General features: G+C 41.3%; 1 protein-coding gene across 3 annotated transcripts in view; it reads left to right on the top strand.

The window, feature by feature from the left end:
- Positions 1-6,063: 6,063 nt before the first annotated feature.
- ABHD5 (abhydrolase domain containing 5, lysophosphatidic acid acyltransferase) overlaps positions 6,064-23,047 on the top strand; it is a 34,228-nt gene continuing 17,244 nt past the window's right edge. The window contains exons 1-4 of one of the 3 annotated variants that reach the window (XM_070577169.1): positions 6,172-6,418; positions 6,519-6,703; positions 13,677-13,763; positions 20,530-20,615. In XM_070577169.1, the coding sequence (XP_070433270.1) occupies positions 13,729-13,763; positions 20,530-20,615 (121 nt within the window). In that variant the 5' untranslated portion in view covers positions 6,172-6,418; positions 6,519-6,703; positions 13,677-13,728. Of the gene's footprint in view, positions 6,419-6,518; positions 6,704-13,676; positions 13,764-20,529; positions 20,616-23,047 lie in introns of all 3 variants that reach the window. The other 2 variants (XM_070577167.1, XM_070577168.1) reach the window with 2 other exon arrangements.

The following is a 23,047-nucleotide window of genomic DNA, read 5'->3' as shown; positions in this document are numbered from 1 at the left end:
AATAGTATACTACCACGGAATACTACTCAGCTATAAAAAGGAACGAACTGTTGATACAGCAGCAACTTTAATGAATCTCCAAGGAATTATGCTGAGAGAAAAAAAGTCAATCTCAAGAGGTTACATATTGTATGATCCCACAACGTTCTTGAAATAATATTACAGAGACAGATTAGTGGTTGCTAGAGGTTAAGGACGGAGTGTGTGCAGGAGAAAAGTGGGTGTGGGTATAAAAGGGCAACTTTAGGGATCCTTGTGGTCATGGGAATGTTCTATACCTGTCTTGCATCAATCCTAACAATCTAGCTGTAATATTGTCCTATAGTTTTGCAAGATGTTACCACAAGGGAAAACTGGTAAAGGATACATGGGATCTCTCCATATTATTCTTACAACTGCCTGTGAATCTGCAATTATCCTGAAATAAAAAGCTAAAAAATCTATTTGTGAAAAAGATCTCGAACTCAATAAACCAACGATATAATTTAGTATGTATATGAAATAGCAGCATTACACATTGGTGGGGTAAAGGGTTGTCACTGAATGATGCAAGGGTGATTCAATTATCTATTGCTACATAACAAACTACCTCAAAATACAGTGCCTTAAAACAATGACCATTTTGTTTTCTCACAGTTTTGTGGGTCAGGAGTTTAAGCTCATCTGGGGAGATATTTTAATCCATGTGGTATTGGTCGGTGTCATTCACTCAGGCGGTGGGTGGGTGGGCTAGAAATTCTAAGAAGGCTTCACTCACAAGTCTGGCGCTTCCATGTCTTGACATGGCCTCTCTCTCCACTTGGCTAGCAGAGCTTCCCCACGGCATGGTGATCTCAGGGTAGTCACACTTTTGCCACAGTGGCTGACTATCAAGAGGAATTACCTGAATTGGTAAACATTGAAGCTATAGATCTCTTAAGTTCTAGCCTTGGAAAATACACAGCATCACTTCTGTCAGGTTCTGTTGGTCAAAACAGTCACAGCTCAGATGGAAGGGGAGGGCAAATAGACTTCAACTCTCAATGTGAGAAGTGGAAAGGATTAGTGGCCATCTTACTCCACTGTTAAGTACTTGAATTAACTATTTGAAAAAATATGTTTCTTTGTGGGAAGTTCTTAAAAATTGTACGTAGTCAATTCAATGAAATTACATATTTAATTTAAAAAATAGATATTAAGCCATCACCTCACTCCCATCAGAATGGCTATAATTGACGGGACAGGAAACAACAAGTGTTGGAGAGGATGTGGAGAGAAGGGCGCTCTCATACACTGCTGGTGGGAGTGCAAACTGGTGAAGCCATCATGGAAAACACCATGGAGAGTCCTCAAAAAATTAAAACTAGAGCTACCATATGATCCAGCTATTCCACTGCTGGCTATTTATCCAAAGAACGTGAAAACACTAAAGCATAAAGATACACGCACTCCTATGTTCATCACAGCATAATTCGCAATAGCCAACACTTGGAAGCAACCTAAGTGCCCATCAAGGGATGAATGGATAAAGAAGATGCGGTACATATGTATATATACAATGGAATACTACTCAGCTATAAGAAATGATGAAATCCAGCCATTTGTGACAACATGGATGGACCTTGAGGGTGTTATGCTAAGTGAAATAAGTCAGAGGGAGAAAGTCAAATACTGTATGATCTCACTTAGAAGCTAAAAACAACAACAATAATCACACAGAGACAGAGACTGGCTTGGTGCTTACCAGAGGAGAAAGGCGGAGGGAGGAGGGCAAAACAGGTGATTAGGTACATGTGTGTAGTGATGGATTGTAATTAGTCTTTGGGTGGTGACCATGATGTAATCTACACAGGAACCAAAATATAATGATGTACCCCTGAAATTTATATAATGTTGTAAAACAATGTTACTGCAATAAAAAAATAAAGTACATATTCCCCACTCAAAAAAAAAAAAAGATATTGAGCTACTCAGCTTTTCTACTTCATTTTGCCAGTTTGTACAAGTTATGTTCTCTAAATATTTTTGTCTATTTCACATAAGTTGTCAAATTTTGGGCGATAAAGCAGTTTGTAATGTTGCCTAATTATCTTTCTAATGTTGGTAGGATTTGTAGTAATATCCTCTTTTCCAAACATGATTTTGTTCATTTGTGCTCTCTCCTTTTTTTTTTCTCTTTCATGATCAGCTGGCTAGGAGTTTATCAATTTTATTTTTCTCAAAGAACCAATTTTTGGCTCATATTTCATGGATTTTGCTTTTTCTACATATCAATATGCTCTGGAGAGCTTTTCATATTAGTACATATAGTTCTACCTCATTTTTCCTAATTGCTGCCACCGAACTTCATATTATGGGGGTACCAGAATTTATTTAATTACAGGCATTCTTCTTATTATTAATTTTGCTATTAGAATACTGTACAAAACATCCTTTTATATGTTTCTATGTGCTCACGAGAAAGGCCAGACCCCAAGCAGTTAAATTGCTGGACCAGAGGGTACATTAATTTGACTTTTTTAAACAAGTAAATTCCAAACTGTTTTCCAAATGGCTGTATCACCTGGCACTTCCACCAACTGGGTAGAAACATTCCTTATCGATCCAGGTTCTTGCCAATATTTAGTACCATGAGCCTTTTTCATTTATGTCATCATGGTTTCAATTTGCATTCCCTTGATCACAGATGAGTGTGAGCATCTTGTGGCTATTCTGGCTTGAGAATTTTCTCCTCTGAGAAGGATTTTTTTTAAATCTATTTTCAATTTATTTTTATTATTCACTTTTTCTTTATATAGCAAAGATATCAAACTGTGGTTTCTCAACATGTCCAAAATAGATTTTCCTAGTCTGTTCCATATTTTTGCATTGTGTTTTATTGTGTCTTTTTTCACACGCTTTAAATTTTGATAGAGTTAAATTAATCATTATTTTCCTTTATGGCCTGATGTTTGTATTTCACTGAAGGCCTTTTCTCTGGCTCTGAGAGTTCAACTGACATTCGTTGGCTAGTCAGTCTCTTGTCTCTGGAGGGCAGCTCTACCACTGAGTTCTAGAACCCAGCCCCTAGGTGACCATGCTCTTCTCTCCTCACCTCTCCCACCATAGTGGAGCTCTCAATCCCTCATGCTTTACTGCAGGTTTAACATCTGTCCTCTCATCAACCCACCATCTCCAGGCCCCTTACACACCTTGAAAATGACAACTTGGAACCACAGAATGACAGAAAAAACATTGGGAATTGTCTAGTCTCAAACTCTCATTTTTATAGATGAGGAGTATAAGATCCAGACCTTGCTATCCAACACGGTAGCCATTAGCCAGATGTGGCTTTTTAAAATTTAAGTTAATTAGAAGTAAAAATTCAGTTACACTGGCCAAATTTCAAATTTCAAATGTGAGCTACATGTGGCTCACAGTGACCATATTAGGCAATGGGGGATTAGAACTTTTTCATCATTGTAGAAAGTTCCAGTGGACAGGGTTGCTCTAGAGCTTCATTACTTAAAGGGCAGACTGCTGATTGGCAGCAGGACCCTAGGCATCATTGGGAGCTGGTTAGAAATTGAGAAGCTCTATTAATTAACAGAGAATCAGGCCCCATCCCAGACTTACAGAGTCGGAATCTGCAACTTAACAAGATCCTCAGGAAGTTTACATGAGGGTTAGTCAGAGAAGCCCTAATCATGTTATTTTTTTCCCCGAGGTCACATAGCTGATTGGTGTCCAGGCCCTTCCCTGACCTGGCTACCATTTTCCCTTACCATCCCATGTCCTAATTATTATCTCCCTACCACACCTGCTTTCTGACTCTGTTTAATTACAGCACTTTATAAACATTTATAAGACAGCCAGGCCATTGAAGCCCTCAGAAAACCTCCATGCTTTCACCCTCATTCTTTGCAAATGCTTGCTTGGTAGACTTGTGATATAGGCCCAGACCCCTCTAATGGCTGTGGTGTTGTTCAGCATTTCCCCTGGGGAATCACTGTTGAGGGGACAGAAATTAAAGCCAACCTTAAAAACAGTGGGACACCACTCATCAACTGTATGGATACTTGGTCTTGGTGGTATACTGGTAGCATTCAGTTCTTTGGACTCCACAGCCCTGAGGTAGAGCATGCAGAGCAGGCGATATACTTGCCTTGCTAACTGTCACACCTGACCATCTGATTGGAGAGTTCAAAGTAGGCATGGTGATCTCCTAACGTAAGCACTGCTCATTCAAGGTAATTAATCAGTAGGTCACCAAAAGGAAGTGGATTTGGTGATAGGGCACCAGGCTGTTCTGGAACTCTGGGAGGCCTGCCCTCAGGGCACCACCAAAATACAGGAAAGCAGTGATGAAGGAGAAAGTCCGGCCTAGGCAGTGTTGAGATTGCTGTAGGCAGAACTGTCCAGGTGCAGCTTGCAGCAACAGATGTTAGCCTCATTGTCTCCCAAGAAGACACAAAGTCCAATGGCTCCAGGGTGGACTGGCAGTCAGGATGGAGCTGCAGGGTTCCTTCACTGTTGGCAGCACCCAGAGGCTGCTTGGATGGCTGATTTCAGCTTGGACTTCTTGCCATAGTCAAGAGCAGCTCCTCTACCAGCAGCAAGGTGAAGCCTGGGCCAGAGCTACCCAGAGAGCTGGGGAACATCACATGCACCCCTCTGTCAGTTTCTGGATAAACTCCAGCACTGGATCAATGATCTCTCTTTGTTTTTCTTTCCACCATGCAGCAGCCATAGGCATCTATAAGAGCAGGGTCCAGGTCCACAAAGACCTCTGAGGGTGCACGAATGCCAGCCCAACTTTCTGAAGGCGGCCACAACCTTGGATCTTATTGCTGGACTCAGTACCGCTGGGCTGGGACTGTACTCAAGGCATTAGAGTCCCCAACAACAGCTTGGCCAATATAGGAGGAGGTGCCCCCAATACAGACGTGGTCTGAGAGGTGGAAATTTCACAGGGTCAGTTTCTGCAGACACACTACAAGTCTCTGGCAACACCATGGATTCCTGGAAAAGTGTTTTTATATGTCCTAGTCTTCCCTAAGATATTTATGAATTGGACCAAATACAATAAAAATATTTATTAGTTATTACTACGCTCAAGGGATTATGAGTGGCTCTTTTTTCCTCCGAAGTCACAGAAGACACCATCCCTATCCTCAAGGAACTTCCAGTGTAGGCGGAAGGATATTCAATAACGTCCATTAAAAATGCCTAACAATTATACAAGGCTGAGAATCTGAGTGCTAGATGGGTGACAGAGACAGGCGGGGTTAGAAGGGCTCAGAGGAGAGAGAGAGGCTGCAGTGAGGGAGAGAGGGAATGAGAGCAATGAACTGCGTCTAAAATAAAGGGTTATATATTAGCGTGGGCTCTGTAAAGGCACGAGCCCTATTTCAAACCACTGTTTCTCAGCGTTTGGAACAGAGTGGGCATATAGTAGGCACACAGTAAATACGAACGGATGAATGGTAGGGAGTAGTATATGTCCAAAAGCAGGCAGTATCAGATGGCTAAAAGGCTTGAAACCAGGCTAAGCAATGTTGACATTTACGTTAATGATTCCCGCTCAATAACTCCTAAACACTGACTCTCTACACCCCTCCCGCGTATACAGAGCCCCGGCCGGATGGGAGTCGTCGGTTTTGGCCACTCCTGTAACCTCAGCGCCCGCAGCAGCACCCCACACGTCGGTGAATACCGACGGGCTGAGGCGTCCTGTGAGTCGCCTTCTCTCACTGGCTGCCCACGTGCCGGGAAGGACTGGCGGAAGGCCACGTATCACCTCCATTACGACATTTCCATTCGCCATTGCGGCGTCTATCAGGATGCTATCATGGCTCTTCGAGGGCAAGGTCGCGCCTCAGTCCCCAAGGTGCTACCAGCACAGCGCGCAGCACCTGACAGACAATACCAGCGGATGATGCACTAATACGGTCATTACTGAAATTAGTTACTACCTAAATCGGCTGGTAACTCTCATCGGTTTCTCACGGTTGACTGTCCCACCAAGAACCTACACCCGAGCGCTCAGGCGGGATGACGCATGCGCGGCTGGCAGGGTGGAAGGGTGGGGGAGGGTCAGGGAGGGAGGGCCGGGTACGCGCAAGCGCGCGGCCGCGCCGCCGGGCCGTGCGAGAGGGCGGGCGACGCATGCGCGGGCGGCGGCGGCCTTAAGGACGGCGGCGGCGGCCCGGAGGGGCCCAGTCGGCCTGTCAGCCGGCTTGGAGGGACCGCTCGGCGCTTGCGCGGCGACAGCGGCCATGGCGGCGGAGGAGGAGGAGGTGGACTCGGCGGACGCCGGCGAGAGGTGAATGCGGTCGGGGCTGCGTGGGGCGCAGGCGCGCGCCCTCCGCTTCGGTGGGGTTCGGGCCGGACGGGCGGCCCCGAGGACTCGTAACCCGCCCACTCGCTCCTTCATCCGTCCCGGGAGCGAGTCGGCTTGGCGCCCGAGGTGAAGCGCCGGCCTCGCTCTTCCCCGGGCGCGCGCCGGTCGGCGCCGGGGCGCGGGAGCCGTCTGAGCGTGACCCCGGCCGCGCCGGGAGGCCGCTGGACCCCCCCCCCCCCCCGCCAGTCCCGCGGAGCCTGCAGTGGGTGGCCCGGAGCCTGGACCTGGGCTCCTAGTCTGCGAAGGGTCTCCGCCCGGGCGGCGGCGGCCGGCGGCGGTGACCGGCGGTCCGTGCACCTGACTCGAGTCACGGGAAACTTCCAGGTCCCTTTCCGTCGACAGGTACGCGCTGTGCTCTGTCCGGCCTGCGACAGGAACGAAGGCGCCCCGGGCCGAGCCGTCCACAGCCTGGAGGAAGGGGAGGCCCTGCCTTGGGGCCGTGTTAGATGGAGAGCCCGCATTCACCTGAGGGGCCGCGGAGATGAGGCGCTGTCGAGGGCAGGAGGAGCCCAGCTTGGGGGACAGGGGCTTGAGGGAGTGGGTGTATGGCTTTGGGTTTCAGAAGAGGTTTAATTTACAGATGCTTTGTAGAAAGAAAGTTAAACACGGTGTGGATGGCAAGTTCAGAGTTAATAATCTTTAAGATGGAGAGCTCCTTTGCTTCCAGGTGTTCTGGCATTACTGGAGAAGTGTGTGTGTGTCTGCGCCTCTGGAAGACACATACATGTAGAAAACTCTGTGGGAGTTGGAGGACAGATGTCCAATGTGAAGCTTTTTGATATACGGATACCCTAAGTTTAGGTTATTCTTTTCTACCTGTAACTAACTTCATGCTCTTGTCAGTAAGCGAATAGTAGAGGAAAAATTAAATTTCTGTGAGCATCATTGCCTTTTTTCTCTAGGCTGGTCTTATCGGAAAGTACATATGTTTAATATTTTGACAACAGTTCTACTTCAGATATGGGGAGAAGGCTGCATATGAAACATAACCTAATGATAGAAAATATGGAGTACCATGAAGACGGGGGTATTTGGAAAGATGCCAGAGGGGAAAAGTTGTGAAATATTAGAAAATAGGTTCTTCCTTTGAGTTTTGTTTGTATGATGAATAGGTTGGTTGTTTTGCTTTGGTAATGAACTTCCTTGTTGAGGTGAGGTGCTGAGTGTCACGTGAACACAAGTAGGAACCTAAGTGGTAGCTTCTTCCCAACTAGTTTGTCACAACATTTTTAGTGTCTTTCTAAGACTGCTCTTCAGTGGACTCTTTGGTGTCCATGTTGTTGTGGGGCTTGGTAGTCTAGGGCACAACTGTGAAAGGAATTTGTGGCTTTGAGTGATGATAAGAGGTCACGGGGGACAGACTATAAAATATCCTTAGCAGCTGACCAGCCATAGTCCCCCAACAGAGGTGGGCCTCCTTGGTACTCTTGGCATTACACTTGAGCAGTGTCCAAACTAGTATGGCCTTCTGAACTATACAGGGCGGGGGGGGGGGGGTGGGGGGGGTGGGGGGGTGGGGGTTGGGGCGCGGGGAGCAAGTACCTGCTCCTGCTGGGTGTTCCCTAAATGTCTCATATTGAACCCTCCTACTGGGTGTTCCCTAAATGCCTCATATTAAACCTAAGGTTGACCGTATCTGCTAGGTATTACTGTTCCCATTTTTCAGTTGGATCTGAACCTGGGAGGAATACTAGCACCCCACTAGCACGTAGCAGGGCTGGAGTGGAGCCCCCCCAGGTGGCTGGATTTAGTCTAAGAACGCTTTCCCCATGTCTTTGCTGCCTCTCTCTGGGATTGGGACTCATGGGGCGTTTGGTTCTTGTTTCTTTTGCTTACTCTACTGACTCTTGGTAATTTAATCCTTGGGTTAATACAGAGTTCACTCTTTTTTTTTGGTTAATCAACAGTAGAACTATCCCAAGAGCCAAGTGGATTGTGGCAAAACACAAGTCTCGAATTAAGTTCCCTGTCTTTAAGACATTTCAGATTTTGATGGGAAGGTGACATCAACAAAAGAAACAATTATAAAATGGTCATCGAAGGCGTTTTGGAGTATATGATTCTTGTCTTTTCCTTTGTGACTTTCAATGAGGACAGGCATTCCTGGGAGCCATTTGGCTTTCAACATCTAACCCTTTTGAGTTGCAGTAAGGTTGAGAAAGCTAAATGTAACAAGAGTAGGATAGACTTCTGTGAATTGTTGCAAGGTTGTCCCACAGAATGATTATCAGTTGAATTTAGAGGAAAGCTGTCACAGAATTGCTCAGTTGCCAAGTAGACCATAAAATAGGTGGTTTGTAGTGGTGTGCTGGAGTTATTGCTAAATTTTCAGAATTTTGCCAACCATTGGCAGCTTGAAATCAGCCATGGTGGTAGTATTTACACCATGGAAATCATCAAATGGTATAAATAAGGGATTTTTTTCTCCTCTTCCCCTCTAGTAGGTTTACCAGCACCCTACTGGATTTACATTAGAATTTGACTATATTTCTTTGCCTTGGAGATAGGAGAGTGGATTTTTCTATCTTTAGAAAGACTGCTAAAATCACTGACTCTTCTCTGTTGCCATCTCCCCTTCCCAAACCCTTGCCATCTGACTTCTTAAAAATCACAGAACTGGGCCCGGTGGCACAGTGGTTAAGTGCACACATTCTGCTTCCTCGGCCCAGGGTTCGCCGGTTGGGATCCCCGGGGGCGGACATGGCACCGCTCAGCAAGTCATGCTGTGGTAGGCGTCCCACATATAAAGTGGAGGAAGATGGGCACAGATGTTAGCTCAGGGCCAGTCTTCCTCAGCAAAAAGAGGAGGATTGGCAGATGTTAGCTCAGGGCTAATCTTCCTCAAAAAAAAAAAAAAAAAATCACAAAACTCCCCAATGCCACATCCCAGTGGGCTTTTATTTTTCCCAGTACTTATCTTTCTTGGGTTCTTGTCAGTGTTTGACACTATAAACTCGTACCAGACCTTCTAGCTCTTAGGACATTTTGCTTCTTGTCTTACCTCAGACCAGTAGTCACTTTTATTAGGTTCTCTTTTTTCCATTCTCTAAATGTAGTCATTCTCCAAGATTCTGTCTTCATCTTTAGTACTCTAGTGATGTTTCTAAATGGGTGCCAGATGTTTTCCCCTGATTTCTCAAATGTAGCGTGTCTAGACCAGGATCTCATTTGTACCTTCCTTCCCCTGAACTAAACAGTACAGAAAGCTCAGTTCTTTCCCTTAACTTCCCTATTTTTATTAGGGCACTTATGTTGTTCTGGTCATATAGATTCAGAACTGTGGCATTATTTTTCAACCACCTCTCCCCCCTTTATTGCCCTGAATACCAACCAAATCTGTTACCAAGTCCAGTAGATTCTAAGTACAACATCACCTTTCCATTCTCACTGTCGCCTAGGAGCCACCTAGTTCAGACCCTCCTTATTCCATTTTCTGGATTGTTACAGGCCTTACTAACATGTTCTGTTCCTATGCTCTCAACGTAAGTTATTCCATTAGTTACTTTTTAAAAAATTTTTATTATTTTTTTTAATTGCAATAACATTGGATTATAACAACATATGGCTTTCAGATGTACATTGTAATATATTTCAAATTCTGTGTAGATTACATCATGTTCACCACCCAAAAACTAATTATACTCCATCCCCTCACATGTGAGCCTAATAACTCCTTTTGCTCTCCCCCCTTTTTTCCCCCATGGTAACCACCAATCCATTCTCCGTTGCTATGTGTTTGTTTGTCGTTGTTTTAATCTTCTACTGATGAGTGAGATCATACAATGTTTGACTCTCTCCCTCTTATTTCACTCAGCATAATACCCTCAAGGACCATCCATGTTGTCACAAATGGCCAGATTTCATCATTTCTATGGCTGAGTAGTATTCCATTGTGTATATATACCACATCTTCTTTATCCATTCGTCCCTTGATGGGCACCTGGTTGCTTCCGAGTCTTGGCTATTGTGTATAATGCTGCAGTGAACATAGGGGTGCAGGTATCTTTATGCATTTCTGTTTTCAAGTTCTTTGGATAAATACCCAGCAGTGGGACAGCTGGATCATATGGTAGATCTATTCTTGATTTTCTGAGGATACTCCATATTGCTTTCCATAGTGGCTGCACGAGTTTTCCCTCCCACCAGCAGTGTATGAGGGTTCCCTTCTCTCCACATCTTATCCAACGCTTGTTTCCTGTCTTGTTAATTATAGCCATTCTGACCGGAGTGAGGTGATAACCTCATTGTAGTTTTGACTTGCATTTCCCTGACAGCTAATGATGTTGAGCATCTTTTCATATGCCTGTTGGCCATCGGTATATCTTCTTTGGAGAAATCTCTGTTCAGATCTTTTGCCCATTTTTTAATTGGGTTGCTGGCTTTTTTGTTGTTGAGATGCATGAGTTCTTTGTATATTTTGGATCTTAACCCCTTATCTGATATATATATCTGATATCTCTTCTCCCAGTTGTTAGGTTGTCTTTTCGTTTTGTTGATGGTTTCCTTTGCTGTGCAGAAGTCCATTAGTTACTTTTATATCCCCAAGAGGCACTGTCTTGTTTGTAGCATAGCCACATTATTCTATATAGCCACATTCTATTATGTAGCACATTATTGTATGTCCTCAGCCTGGCGTCAAAGCCTTATCAGGCAGCGTGGCTCCTGTCTGTCTTTGGAGTCTTATTTCCTTTCTGTGCACTGGGCTTTAGCCAAGCTGTATCTTTCATTGTTTCCTAAACTTGTTTCTTACTCACCTCCGGTTTCCCCATGGCTTGGTTCATGTTGTTTTCTCTGACCCAAAACAGATTGTGATCCTCCTTCTCTAAAGGTCCATGGTAGTTTCCCAAGCTTCCTTTATGGCACCTATACCATATTTTAAAATACAATTATTTGTATATTTGTTTCATCAGCTCATTGAGGACAAAGCTTTTGTCTTACTCAAATGTCTGGTAGAACCTAAAGGGGCTTTATAAATAGTAAGGTTCAATAAACTTTTATGAATTAAACACTTCAGTTGTAAATTTATGCTGATATGAACATTAAGATAACCTCGTAGCTGATTATACATTTTGCAGGTAGTGACTTAAATTTTTTTCATCCTATGATATTCAAAGAACATCAAAAGATGTATTCATAAGAAATTCAAGATTTGAATTTGATTAGGACAACAATTAGGATCGTGAACTTCAATTATATTGGAGAGGTTGAGAATATGCTTCTTTTTCTTAACCTTGGATGAACCAACAGTGAACCATGCTTCCCTGTTTTGCCCTTCTCCAAAATGCCGATCACAGACCAGCAAATGCAGATTTCAGCCCTGTGACAAAGAACTTAACAGCAGATTGTAAAGGGATGGTGCACTTAATAAAAACCATACCGGATAATACATTTCACAATTACAGATGTCTCTGAATGAGTCCTTAAATATTTGACCTGTATTATTTATAATAGCCATTCAGAAACATTATATAGTTAGATTTTTAGTCTAACCTCATGATTCTATAATTCTAAATTCCTCACTTCTGATTGTGAAGCATAAAAAATGTTGTTTAGAAATATGATTTTATTAAAACTTAGTTTGAAACCTAGGATTTTGGGGTTTTATTTTCTTTATCTACTGGGATGAATTTATTTTAGAACTAACACAAAATGCCGCTTGGATTTGTTAAGCAGTGTAAATCTAAAAGTACACGTGTAGCTTCTTTAAGTATGTTTGGTGGTGCTGTATCTGACTCCAGAATGGCTTGTTTACTATTTGAGGGAAGGTAGGAAACAATTGGGGAAAGAATATTACCAGCACATTGTTGTGTCTAAAATATTTCTTCTCCAACTCTGGGTCTTTAAAAGTTACAGATTAGAAATGAAAAAAAAGCTTAAAAGAATGCTAATTAATATGTTAAAATATACTAGAGGACCTGTGTTGTCATTGATCTAATTGTTAGTGGAGCATTTGAATCATTTCAGTATCATTTATTTAAAATCAAATGGCATGTTAGTCACTTAAATTATGCTTGTATGAGACATACTCCTTTTTTCCCCCCTTCTTTTCTAAGAATAGGATTTAAGAAGTCAATTCCCAGGAAAAAAGGCCTTTATTTGCCCAAGTGTTGAAATTTCCAAGTTGGAAGTTTTTAATAATTTGTTGGTTGTTAATTTCAGAGGAATATGTATATTCACACCTCTAATAAATTTGTATATTTATAATAATCAAAACTTCATAGTTTGTCTAAATGAGGTAGAGTGCTGTGCTTAGAGTAGCCTATGGAGAGCAATAATAAAAATAATTTTTCTCTCTTGACAGTACCAGTATAGGGCTGGAGGCCATTTTAAACAAAATTGTAATGTAATGAAATCCTCTTTACTTATAACCTAATTAGAAATGTTAGGTGGCCAAGAGTGTGTGGAAATTGGCCAGACTTCTGTATATTTTTCCTCAGAATACTTTGAAACTCCTTTCACTGTTTCACAATATTTATAGATTATGCAATTCAGGTTTAGTAATACTGTAGATAGTCAAATGTCTTAGAGGACAAAACAGGAATTACCAGGAAACTTAAATGTTAATGGCATAGGATATAAGTACCATGTTGATATTTTTTTAAAAGATTAGGTAGAAAGTTAAGGGAAAAATTTCAGTGTTTTATCCCTCAAACTCAGGATACCTAACATAAGATTTTTTTTTTTAACTTTTTTTTTCTTCTCCCCAAAGCTTCCCAGTACATAGTTGTGTATTCTAGTTGTGAGTGCCTCTGGTTGTAGCTTGTGGGACGCCGCCTCAGCATGGCCTGATGAGCGGTGCCGTGTTTGGGCCCAGGATCCAAACCCGCGAAACCCTGAGCCGCGAAGCGGAGCGCGCAAACTTAACCATTCAGCCATAGGGCTGGCCCCTAACATCAGATTCTTAACTTAATAAATTCTGTTAATATATTAAGCACATCTTATTTGACTTTCCTTAGAATTGCCACCTCAATGTAGTCTTGTAAAGCTTTTCTTGCTCAGAAGTCTGCTCACTAAAAAGATTCTTTCTCGGGGCTGGCCCCGTGGCGGAGTGGTTAAGTTCGTGCTCTCCGCTGCAGGTGGCCCAGTGTTTCGTTGGTTCGAATCCTGGGCGCGGACATGGCACTGCTCATCAAACCACGCTGAGGCAGTGTCCCACATGCCACAACTAGAAGGACCCACAACGAAGAATATATAGCTATGTACCGGCGGGCTTTGGGGAGAAAAAGGAAAAAAATAAAATCTTTAATTAAAAAAAAAAGATTCTTTCTCTGTATCACAGGTTATAGAGCAGGATTCCTTTTGTTTTTTTCATTAGATGCCTTAGATCTTGGATCCTCAGCCTTCCTAATAAGGTCGGTGCTCAGCTGATGGGGCTGTGTAGAAAACCTTTTGATGCACGTTGGTAAGTCTTCCTGGAGTAAGATAGGTATGGTCCCTGTGATGAAGGGCTTTTCTTTATATTGTGATTGACACTTTGGTCTCTTCTGTAGAGCCTCAGCAATGGATGATGGTATTTATTGATTCATCTGCTTAAATAAATTAGAGAAGTTAAGTTTTGCTTTTCTTTTTATTTTACAAAGCTGTGAGGAGGCACCCCTGTATCTTTTTCACTGTTTTATAGCTGGGCCACATGAATTTAATTTTTACTTTGGATTTTGTGACCTCAGAAGTATGGCTGGATATCTGACAAGCTTCAGTCTTGTGTCCTTAGTTCCAGTATCCTGTCCTTAGTTCCAGTCTTCCACACACTAAGCCTAGAAATGCAGAACAACGCTAAATGGCATAGGAGATCTTGGGGCAGGGTCAGAAGGTTTCTTTGATGATGAAAAAGGTTGATGAGGTTAATTTACACCAGAGACAGGAGGTGGAGTCGGATGGCTATTGAAGAGGGTTGAAGCAGTAGAGGTGGCAAGCTAAGGTGTGGGAACTCGTGATCAACTAAAGAATGGACAAGAGGGACCTGCTTTTCACTTTCAGAAATGTTCCTTTGATCCTTTTATGTGCATAGCACTCAATCCTGTATATCTCTAAGAAAGATGTAGAAGACAGTTTCTATAAAACATTTTCTCATCTGGTTAAGACAAAAACTGATTGGACAGAAACATTATCAGGGCTTAGGGGAAGTGAGGTATCTTTACAGTTCCATTGAGTGAAAATAAAATATTTTACTATGTTTTGTTAAATATGGATTTTTCAGTTTAAATATACTTTAGAAAAACTCCACTTAAAAAAATTGTCTGCTTTGATGAAAAGGCTGCCATAAGAACCTGGAGAGTGTTGGTGCCTCTTGTGTTGAAGAGCCCTAATTTTTAATGTAATGTGATAGACTTGCAAACATAAAAAAACATTATTTTGCCCCTTCTCTTTGAGTTAAGCCCATCACTAGGAGGCAGAATGCAAGGACATGATAATCCTATCCTTTGAAAGTTGGTTTTGTGATGAGTGGTAAATAGGTGGAGATAGGCATAATTCCTATATTCCCAGCTGGTATATAACATATTAAACTCTAGTGCCTTGTACATAGTAGGTATTCAGAGACTGAATTCTTTTCTGAATGTAATTTTTTTTTTAAAGGCTAAAACAAAGGGGCCAGCCCCATGGCTGCGTGGTTAAAGTTCACGTACTCCTCTTTGGCGGCCAGGGTTTGCACGATAGGATCCCCACTGCCAACCTATTCCACTCATTGGCCACGCAGTGGAGGCATCCCATGTACATGTCTAGGAGGGTTGGTACAGATGTTAGCTCAGGGCGCATCTTCCTCACACACACAAAAAGACTGAAACAAAGACTATGTTTGTGTTTTCCTTGCCCCAACATGTTTATGACGTCAGTTGGAGCAATAGTAGATTATAGTTCAGTTCACTTTAATTTTCCTTTTTTTTTGTGCTGACCTCTGATGCTCTCTGGCAAAGAACCATGCAATGATTTGAGGGCTATTTGTTTAAGAAAATAGATGAGATTGAGTTGTAAGTAACTTCCTCTCGGTACTAATTCATACTTTTGTAGCCAAACATAGACCTTGATGACCATTTCTGGTCAAGGACAAAAGAGCTTCAGCTTAATAATAGTTTGCTTTTTAATTTTAAGCCCTAAAGGTCATGAGATTCTTTTCACTTAAGTGCTTGTTAACTACTTTTTTTCAACAATTGAAAAATTGTTGAATGAATTGAAAAATTCATTGCTGAAGCCTTGAATTGTTTTTCCTTGCTAATTTGTAAATACATTTATTTATTTATAAGTAGACTAATATGAATGTTTAGTTAATATTAATAATGTTTTCTAGTATCTTTACACCTTGATAATAAGTTATAGATAACATTTTTGGGGCCTGCCGGCAGGTCTTATCATCTTAACGTGTTAATGCAGAAGGTTTGAAACTGGCAGTGGAGAACATCAGAGTAGAGCCTCATTATATGCAGGCTATTGTGTATTTTCTCTTCCAACATTCTTTTCTTCACATAATATTTCCATAGTATAACCACATGCCATGAGAACCTGACCAAATATATCTGCTTGTAGTCCTGTCCTTTAGTCCTACGTTTGTGTGCGTATGTATTTATACATCTACGTACATACACATGTACACACATATACAATGCCACCGAACTTACTAGGAAGTTCTTGTATCTAAAGATAAAGAGACAAGAAGAAAGTTGACTAGCAAATACAAAGGAATAACTTATTTATATGAAAAAAAGAGTGGGTTACTGTGATTCTAACCCCCGTTCCTATATTGTTTATGCTGTTTTTCTTGATTCACCTCTTTGCATCGACATTTTTTAGTTTTTTGTTTTGGGAGATTCAGGCCCTTGCCTGCACATATCCTATCTCCTAATAAAGAACCAGTGGTGCCATAAGTGCTCTTTGCCTAAGCAAATGAACAGCATCTGCCTTCCTTCATCCTCTTCTGGGCTTTCTTATGACTGAGGCCTTCAGTTCACAAGACACAGATATCAAGCACTTGCATGGCCACCAGCCAGTTAGTGTGTTTGGCACTGGCAGTATAAGGATAATTTTTAACATAGGTTTAGCATTCATTGTGCTCATGGTGTCGTAGGACAGATAAGTATGTAAACAAATAACCACAGCAATAGTAACTCTACCTGAAACAAGGACCAGAGGAGTGATTAACGACCCCTGGCCTTGGCATCACGATCAGAGACAATATCTCAGAAAAAGTGAGGCACAGGACATTCTGGGTGGAGGGAAGAGCTGAGCAAAGAGCCATAGAGGTATAAAATACTGTGACATTCTGGGAGTTGTGAGGTACTGAAAAAGTACAATGTGCAAAGGACAAGATGGGGAGAGAGTAAGCTGTGGATGGATTGTAAAGCACCTTCTGTACAGGTCTTAGGAATGTGACTCTATCCTGTAGGTAATGACAATTTCTCAGATGTTTTAAGGAAGGTAGTCACCTGAGAAAAAAGAGCTTTGAAGTCACTCAGAACTGAACTCAAATCTCTGCTTGTGTTGTTACTTACTAGCTGTATACTCTTGGACCTGGTGCTTAACATTTCTGAACTTCAGTTTTCACATCTATGCGATAGGGATAGCTTGGACTGAGAATACCCTGGATTGTGAGTGACTAGTCATGCAGCAAATATTATTTATTGAGTGCCTGTCATACATAATGCTCAGAGACATTCTACAGGGAAGAGAAATGCAGGAGGAGGAGCCTCCAGAGCTTAGAAACAGCTAGATGCTGGATCAACCCATCCAAAACTTAGCACATTTGTCTATTCAGACCTATTCTTTTTTGTTTTTTTTTTTAAGATTGGCACCTGGGCTAACAACTTGTTGCCAATCTTCCTTTTTTTTTTATTCTGCTTTATTTCCCCAAACCCCTCCTGTACACAGTTGTATATCTTAGTTGCAGGTCCTTCTAGTTGTGGAATATAGGACGCCACCTCAGCGTGGCGTGATGAGTGGTGCCATGTCTGCGCCCAGGATCCGAACCCTGGGCTGCCGCAGTGGAGCGCGAGAACTTAACTACTCTGCTGCGGAGCCGGCCCCTATTCACACCTATTCTTATTCTGCATTCTCTGTCTTTATTAGTGACACCTAAGACAGAAACCTGGGAATCCTCTATTATACCTTCTTTATAGCCAATTATCAAATCCATCGTGTCTTACTTTTTTTTTTTTGGTGTAAAATTTTATTTTGATGAAATGCTTAAATTTTAAGTGTTCATTTGCTGAATTTTGACATATGCATGTATCTGTGTAATCCATTTGCCTGTTAAGATGGAGAACTTCGCTGTCATGCCAGAGAATTCTCTCATTACTCAAGTGATCCACTTGTAATTCATTGCAACCAATACATTTCAGATGAAGCCATAACTTCATTCATATCATCAATATGTATTAATATACCTGCTATTGAATAGAAACTGAGAATGCAGTGTGAGCCCAAAGTCCTTACCTTTAGCCTTCAAGATTCCTACAGTTGGGTGAGGATACTGATGAGTAAATAAGAACTTTGTAATATGACTTGAGAAGTAAGAAAAAAGAGCTTGAGTATAGGGTGCCATCCTGCCCCCTTGACCTAATTTTTTTGTGTGTGTGGGTAAAGGGGAAATGAAATCTAATCTAAGGTTGGTAAGAGGAGTAATGAATCATGAAAGGAAGGGGAGATGCATATTCCAAGAATATTCAGGGCCAGGAAGCAAGAGGACAGGGAATATTGTATGACTAGAGAACAGAGAGAGAATAAGAAATGACAAAAATGATACTGGAGTGACAAGTGAAAGACTGGATGGAGCAAGACTGAGTTTCCCATAGTAGGTCAACTAGAAGTTGCCTTACCTTTGAGGCAAGGAGTGATGCAAAATGACAATTTGTCAATTCCTGTCTTTGAACTCCCTCTAAACCTTAGTTAAAACTCTTATTTTAGGAATTCCTTCCTAATTAATGCCACATAATCGTTTGTGAATCATTGTTAGTGACATCGTATAATATCAACTACCATTTATTGACTGATCCTCGTATTTTATCTTGGACACACTTTATGCTTTATATTTTGTGGTGGTGGTTTCTAAGCATAATTGTCTCCAAATATATATCCATGTTCTAATCCTTTATATGGCAAAGATTTTTCAGACTTTTAAGTTAACTGATTGAGTTAAATATAGTGAGATGTGGGGCCGGCCTGGTGGTGCAGCGGTTAAGTGTGCACGTTCCACTTTGTCGGCCCGGGGTTTGCCAGTTCGGATCCCGGGTGCGGACATGGCACTGCTCAGCAAGTCATGCTGTGGTAGCCGTCCCACATATAAAGTAGAGGAAGATGAGCATGGATGTGAGCTCAGGGCCAGTCTCCCTCAGCAAAAAGAGGAGGATTGGCAGCAGTTATCTCAGAGCTAATCTTCCTCAAAAAAAAAAAGTGTGAGATGATCCTGGATTATCTGGATGAGCCCTAAGCGCAATCACTAGTATTCTTTTAAGAGAAAGGCAGAGAAAGATTACAGATAGGTAGAAGAGGAGAAGACATGTAGAAAGAGAAGGCAATGTGGCAATGGACATAGATAACCGGAGTGATACTGCCACAGGGTAAGGAATACCAGCAGCCACCAGAATCCAGAAGAGGCAAGGAATGGATTTTCCCCTACAGCTTCTCTTGGGAGTCTAGCCCTGCTGACACCTTCGTGTCAGCCCAGTGGTATGATTTCAGACTTCTGGTCTCCAGAAGTGTGAAAGAATGGATTTCTATTGTTTTAAGCCACCCAATTTGTGTTAATTTGTTACAGCAGCTATTGGAAACAATACACTTGTTATCTCAAAACACACTTCATGTACTTCTTTATGTGCCACATGCTCATGTCATTCCCTTCACTGAGAATGTCTGAACCGCTGCTCTTTTTGGTAACTGATATGCCCCAAGTGATTAGAATCTTCATCACAGATAGTAAGTGCTCAATAAATACTTGTGGAATGAATCAATTCTGTCATGTATTACAGTTGTTAAGTCACCTATTTCTTCCATTAGATTTTTTTTGCTTTATCTTTTGAGTTGAGACATAATTGACACATAACATTCTGTAAGTTTAAGGGATACAACCTGTTGATTTGGCACATTTATATATTGCAGTATGATTACCACCATAGCTTTAGCTAACACCTCTGTCATGCCACATAACTCTTTTTTGTAGTGAGAACGTTTAAGATCTAGTGTCAGCGATTTTGAAGTATAGAATACAGTGTTGTTGACTCTAATCACTATGCTATGTATTAGATCTCCAGAACTTATTCATCTTCTGGTTGCAAGTTTGTACCCTTTAGCCTGTTTTGTTTTTAAATATTCCTTGACTTCATGTTCTTGTCTCTATCCCTGTTGCCAAAGCCTTGGTTCAGGCTCTTACATCTCATCTGGAATCTGCAGCAGTTGGTCTCTCTTCCTCCTCTTACTAATTTTCTTTTTCATGAGAAAGTTCTCACTTTAAGTGACACTGGCTGAGCCCTCACTAACTGTCAGATGACTGCTGATACTCTACATTATTTCAGATTGTTAGTATAAACAAGTTGAAGGCTCACCCTCTCCTTGGTTGGCTACTAGCAAAGTGTGTCAGTTCCAACTTCCCCATGCCTTTCCTCACTTCTTGCCTTGATCAGTTCACCCTAGGCAGATTGTACATGGGCCAGTCCCCTGCATTTGTATTAGGAGTATATTCTACTTTGAACCATTAGATTTGAAGCTATTTTTTTCAAAAAAGAGATCTCATATTTTAATAAGATTTCTCTTTGCTCAACTCTTATAGCAGGTGTATTTTATACCTGCTGTGAACCTACCATTAAAGTGAGCCTACTCAGGGTCTTTAACTTTTTTGTACTTCCACCCTGATGAGAGGCTGTCTTCCAGTGGGTTGGGGGAATGCCTTTTTTGTCTTTGTTTGTTCTGCCTGTTTTTAGTCTCCGCTTGACTATTTGGACTCTGACTATCCATGAAGAGAAGATGGACTTTATCTACTTGTAGCTTCATAGGCTGAAGTTGAATATCTGTATTCCAGTACTTTACCACAATGCTTTGTACCTATTAGATGAATTTTGTTACATATGGATAGCTTCACCATCACACAGACAGTACATTTTCTATTCCACTTTTCTTCTGCCTGTGTAACAGTTGGGAGTTGAGAAGAGCATTAACTCACTGTTTGTATTTTGTTTTTGATGCTCCAGGTCAGGATGGCTAACTGGTTGGCTTCCTACATGGTGCCCTACATCTACATCACACCTTAAAGAAGCTGAAGAGAAAATTTTAAAATGTAAGGTTTTCTTCTTGTAAGTTAACTGAGCTATGTATTCAAATAGGTCCAGTATGTCTCATTGGCCTAAAACTGGAGATAAGATTCTGTGGTGTTAGTTGTTGGCACAAGAACTTTTTTCCTTTTCCATGTCATCAGTAAGTGTATAAATGTGGGGAGGCAAGGGTTCTCAAATTTTTAGGTTTGTGTCCCTGTTATACTCTTAAATTAGTAAGGACCCCAAGGAGCTTTATTTATAGATTATAGCTATCAAGGTTTACCATATTAGAAATTAAAAGTGAACGATTTAAAATATGTTAATTAATTTTAAAACAATAGTAATAAACTCATTACAGGTTAAAATAAATAACGTTTTCTATAAGTAACTGCTTTCTAAACAGAAATGTAGTGAGAAAAGTAGCATTGTTTACATGTTTGTAAATGTCTGGCTTAATATAAAGCAGGTAGATTCTTAATATCTGCATTGCATTCTGCGGTGTTGGTAATCACTTACCATGTGATCTCTTGAAAACTCCATTGTATACCCATCATCAGAGTGAAAAAGACAAAGTCTTAGTATTATTATAAAAATAGTTTTGACCTTGTAGACATCTTAAAAGGTCTCAGGGATTCCCCAGCTATCCCCAGACTATGCTAGACAGGCTCTAGGTGTCCCCAGAGCAAGCAGCTTTGTATAGTGGGACAAACACTGTACTATAAACAAGTAACCTGTTCTAGGCCCACATCTGCAGTCAGGTGGTTACAGGATCTTAGGCAAGGAACTTCTCAGCTTCTGATTTTTTACCTGTAAGATGAGAGGGTAGGATGATCCTTAGAATTTTTTCTGGTTCTAGTATTCTAAGATTCTTTAATTCTACATTTGTGGCAGTGCGAAAACCTTTTCCTATTTCTTATGAGCACAGATGTTTACCCACACTTGTACTGCTAGGAGAGTATTCCCAGGTATCTGTGGGTGTATTTTTAAGCAGTAGTGTTTGTGTAATTTTGTTCTACTCATACAATTTAGAGGAGTGAATTACATGGTACAGTTCACATACGTGATTGCTGTGTATGTATGTGCGGATATTTGTCCGCAGATGTTTTTCATCCTCTCTACCACAAATGAGTTTTCTTGTTTGTGCATTTGAATAATTCAGGAGTAAGTGACTGTAACTGAATATATCCATAGAAAGGACAATTAACCATCTTGCTTGGATTTTTTAACTTGAAAATGAATTTCTACTCTGTATACTTGGGTAATCTTGTTCTCTACACAGCTGGGAAAGTTGTCATTGTGGTTTACTGAAATAAAAAAATTCTTGTCACAAGATAAAAAAAGGTGCTAGATGCTCAATTCACGCATTTAAGAAGCTCATTGCTTCCCTCCGGCAAAGGTTGTAGGGATGCAAATAGTGAGAGTTGACCCTGCTCCAGTGTGAGACGTGAAAGCAAGTGACTGATAATGGTGGAGTGAGCTCTCTGAAAGAGGTTACAGATAGTTTCAATGGAAACACACAAACTGTCTGTGTTCATAATGCTGATGTGGTTTGGCTTGGCACTAATGCTGGATCACCTCCTTTTCTAAACTGGTGGCATTTCCACCTACTCAGGGGAATGGGCTCTGTTAATATTCTGAATGAATGCTAGGTTTCCTCTTTGCTGCCACTATGTGGGTACAAAATCTGAGATTGTTTCTTTGGTTAAAAGGGCAGAGGCTCTGGTTCTCCAGTGTTTGTCCACTACAAATGAACGTGCACAAATAATTAAGGGGTATCTCTAAAGTGTAGCTATTCAGTTGATAATTTAATGTAAATGAATTTCAAATTAGTTCATCTTTAGTGAATTTGGGGGGAGACTTAAAGTATTTAGTCCACAGTATTGAAGGTAAGTAAGAGTTTTTATCTACAAAATTGTGATTATTTGCATTTTCTAGGGATATTGTTGAACTTGCACTCGGACTACCTGGCGCCTCAAGCTGAGGAGTTCTTACCATACTCTGTCACCTTTCTTTGACTAAACTTTGTGATGACTGAAGATTTCAGTTATGTGTTTAATACATATACTGTTAATCCTTCCCTAAATTCATTATTACCTTTTAGGGAAAGATGTTTCTTTTGAGTCTGACTTGAATCTTCAATGCTTAATCTTCAAGTGTTGTACAAATTCAAGGGAGTAGTCTTTTGTTATTGTCTGCAAAGCTAGGGACCTTAAAATAATGGATTCAGTGACCACTAAGTTCCTTTCCAGTTCTGGTAGTGTGATACCCTCATTTGATAGATGTGGAAAGAAGTCCAAAGAGCTAACATGACTTGCCAAAAGACCTTGGCCACAGGTACTTGAGACTTGTCTGAGATAGATCTTCCCACTTAGGTGTAAAGTATGGTAATTAAGAATTACTTCAATAAAATGTGTACTTTTTTTTTTTAGGGCTGACAGAATAAAGGCTAAAATCA

Source organism: Equus przewalskii, chromosome 15, assembly GCF_037783145.1.
Source record: "Equus przewalskii isolate Varuska chromosome 15, EquPr2, whole genome shotgun sequence".
NCBI classification, from domain to species: Eukaryota; Metazoa; Chordata; class Mammalia; order Perissodactyla; family Equidae; genus Equus; species Equus przewalskii.
This window is presented reverse-complemented; position numbering and strand designations above follow the sequence as displayed.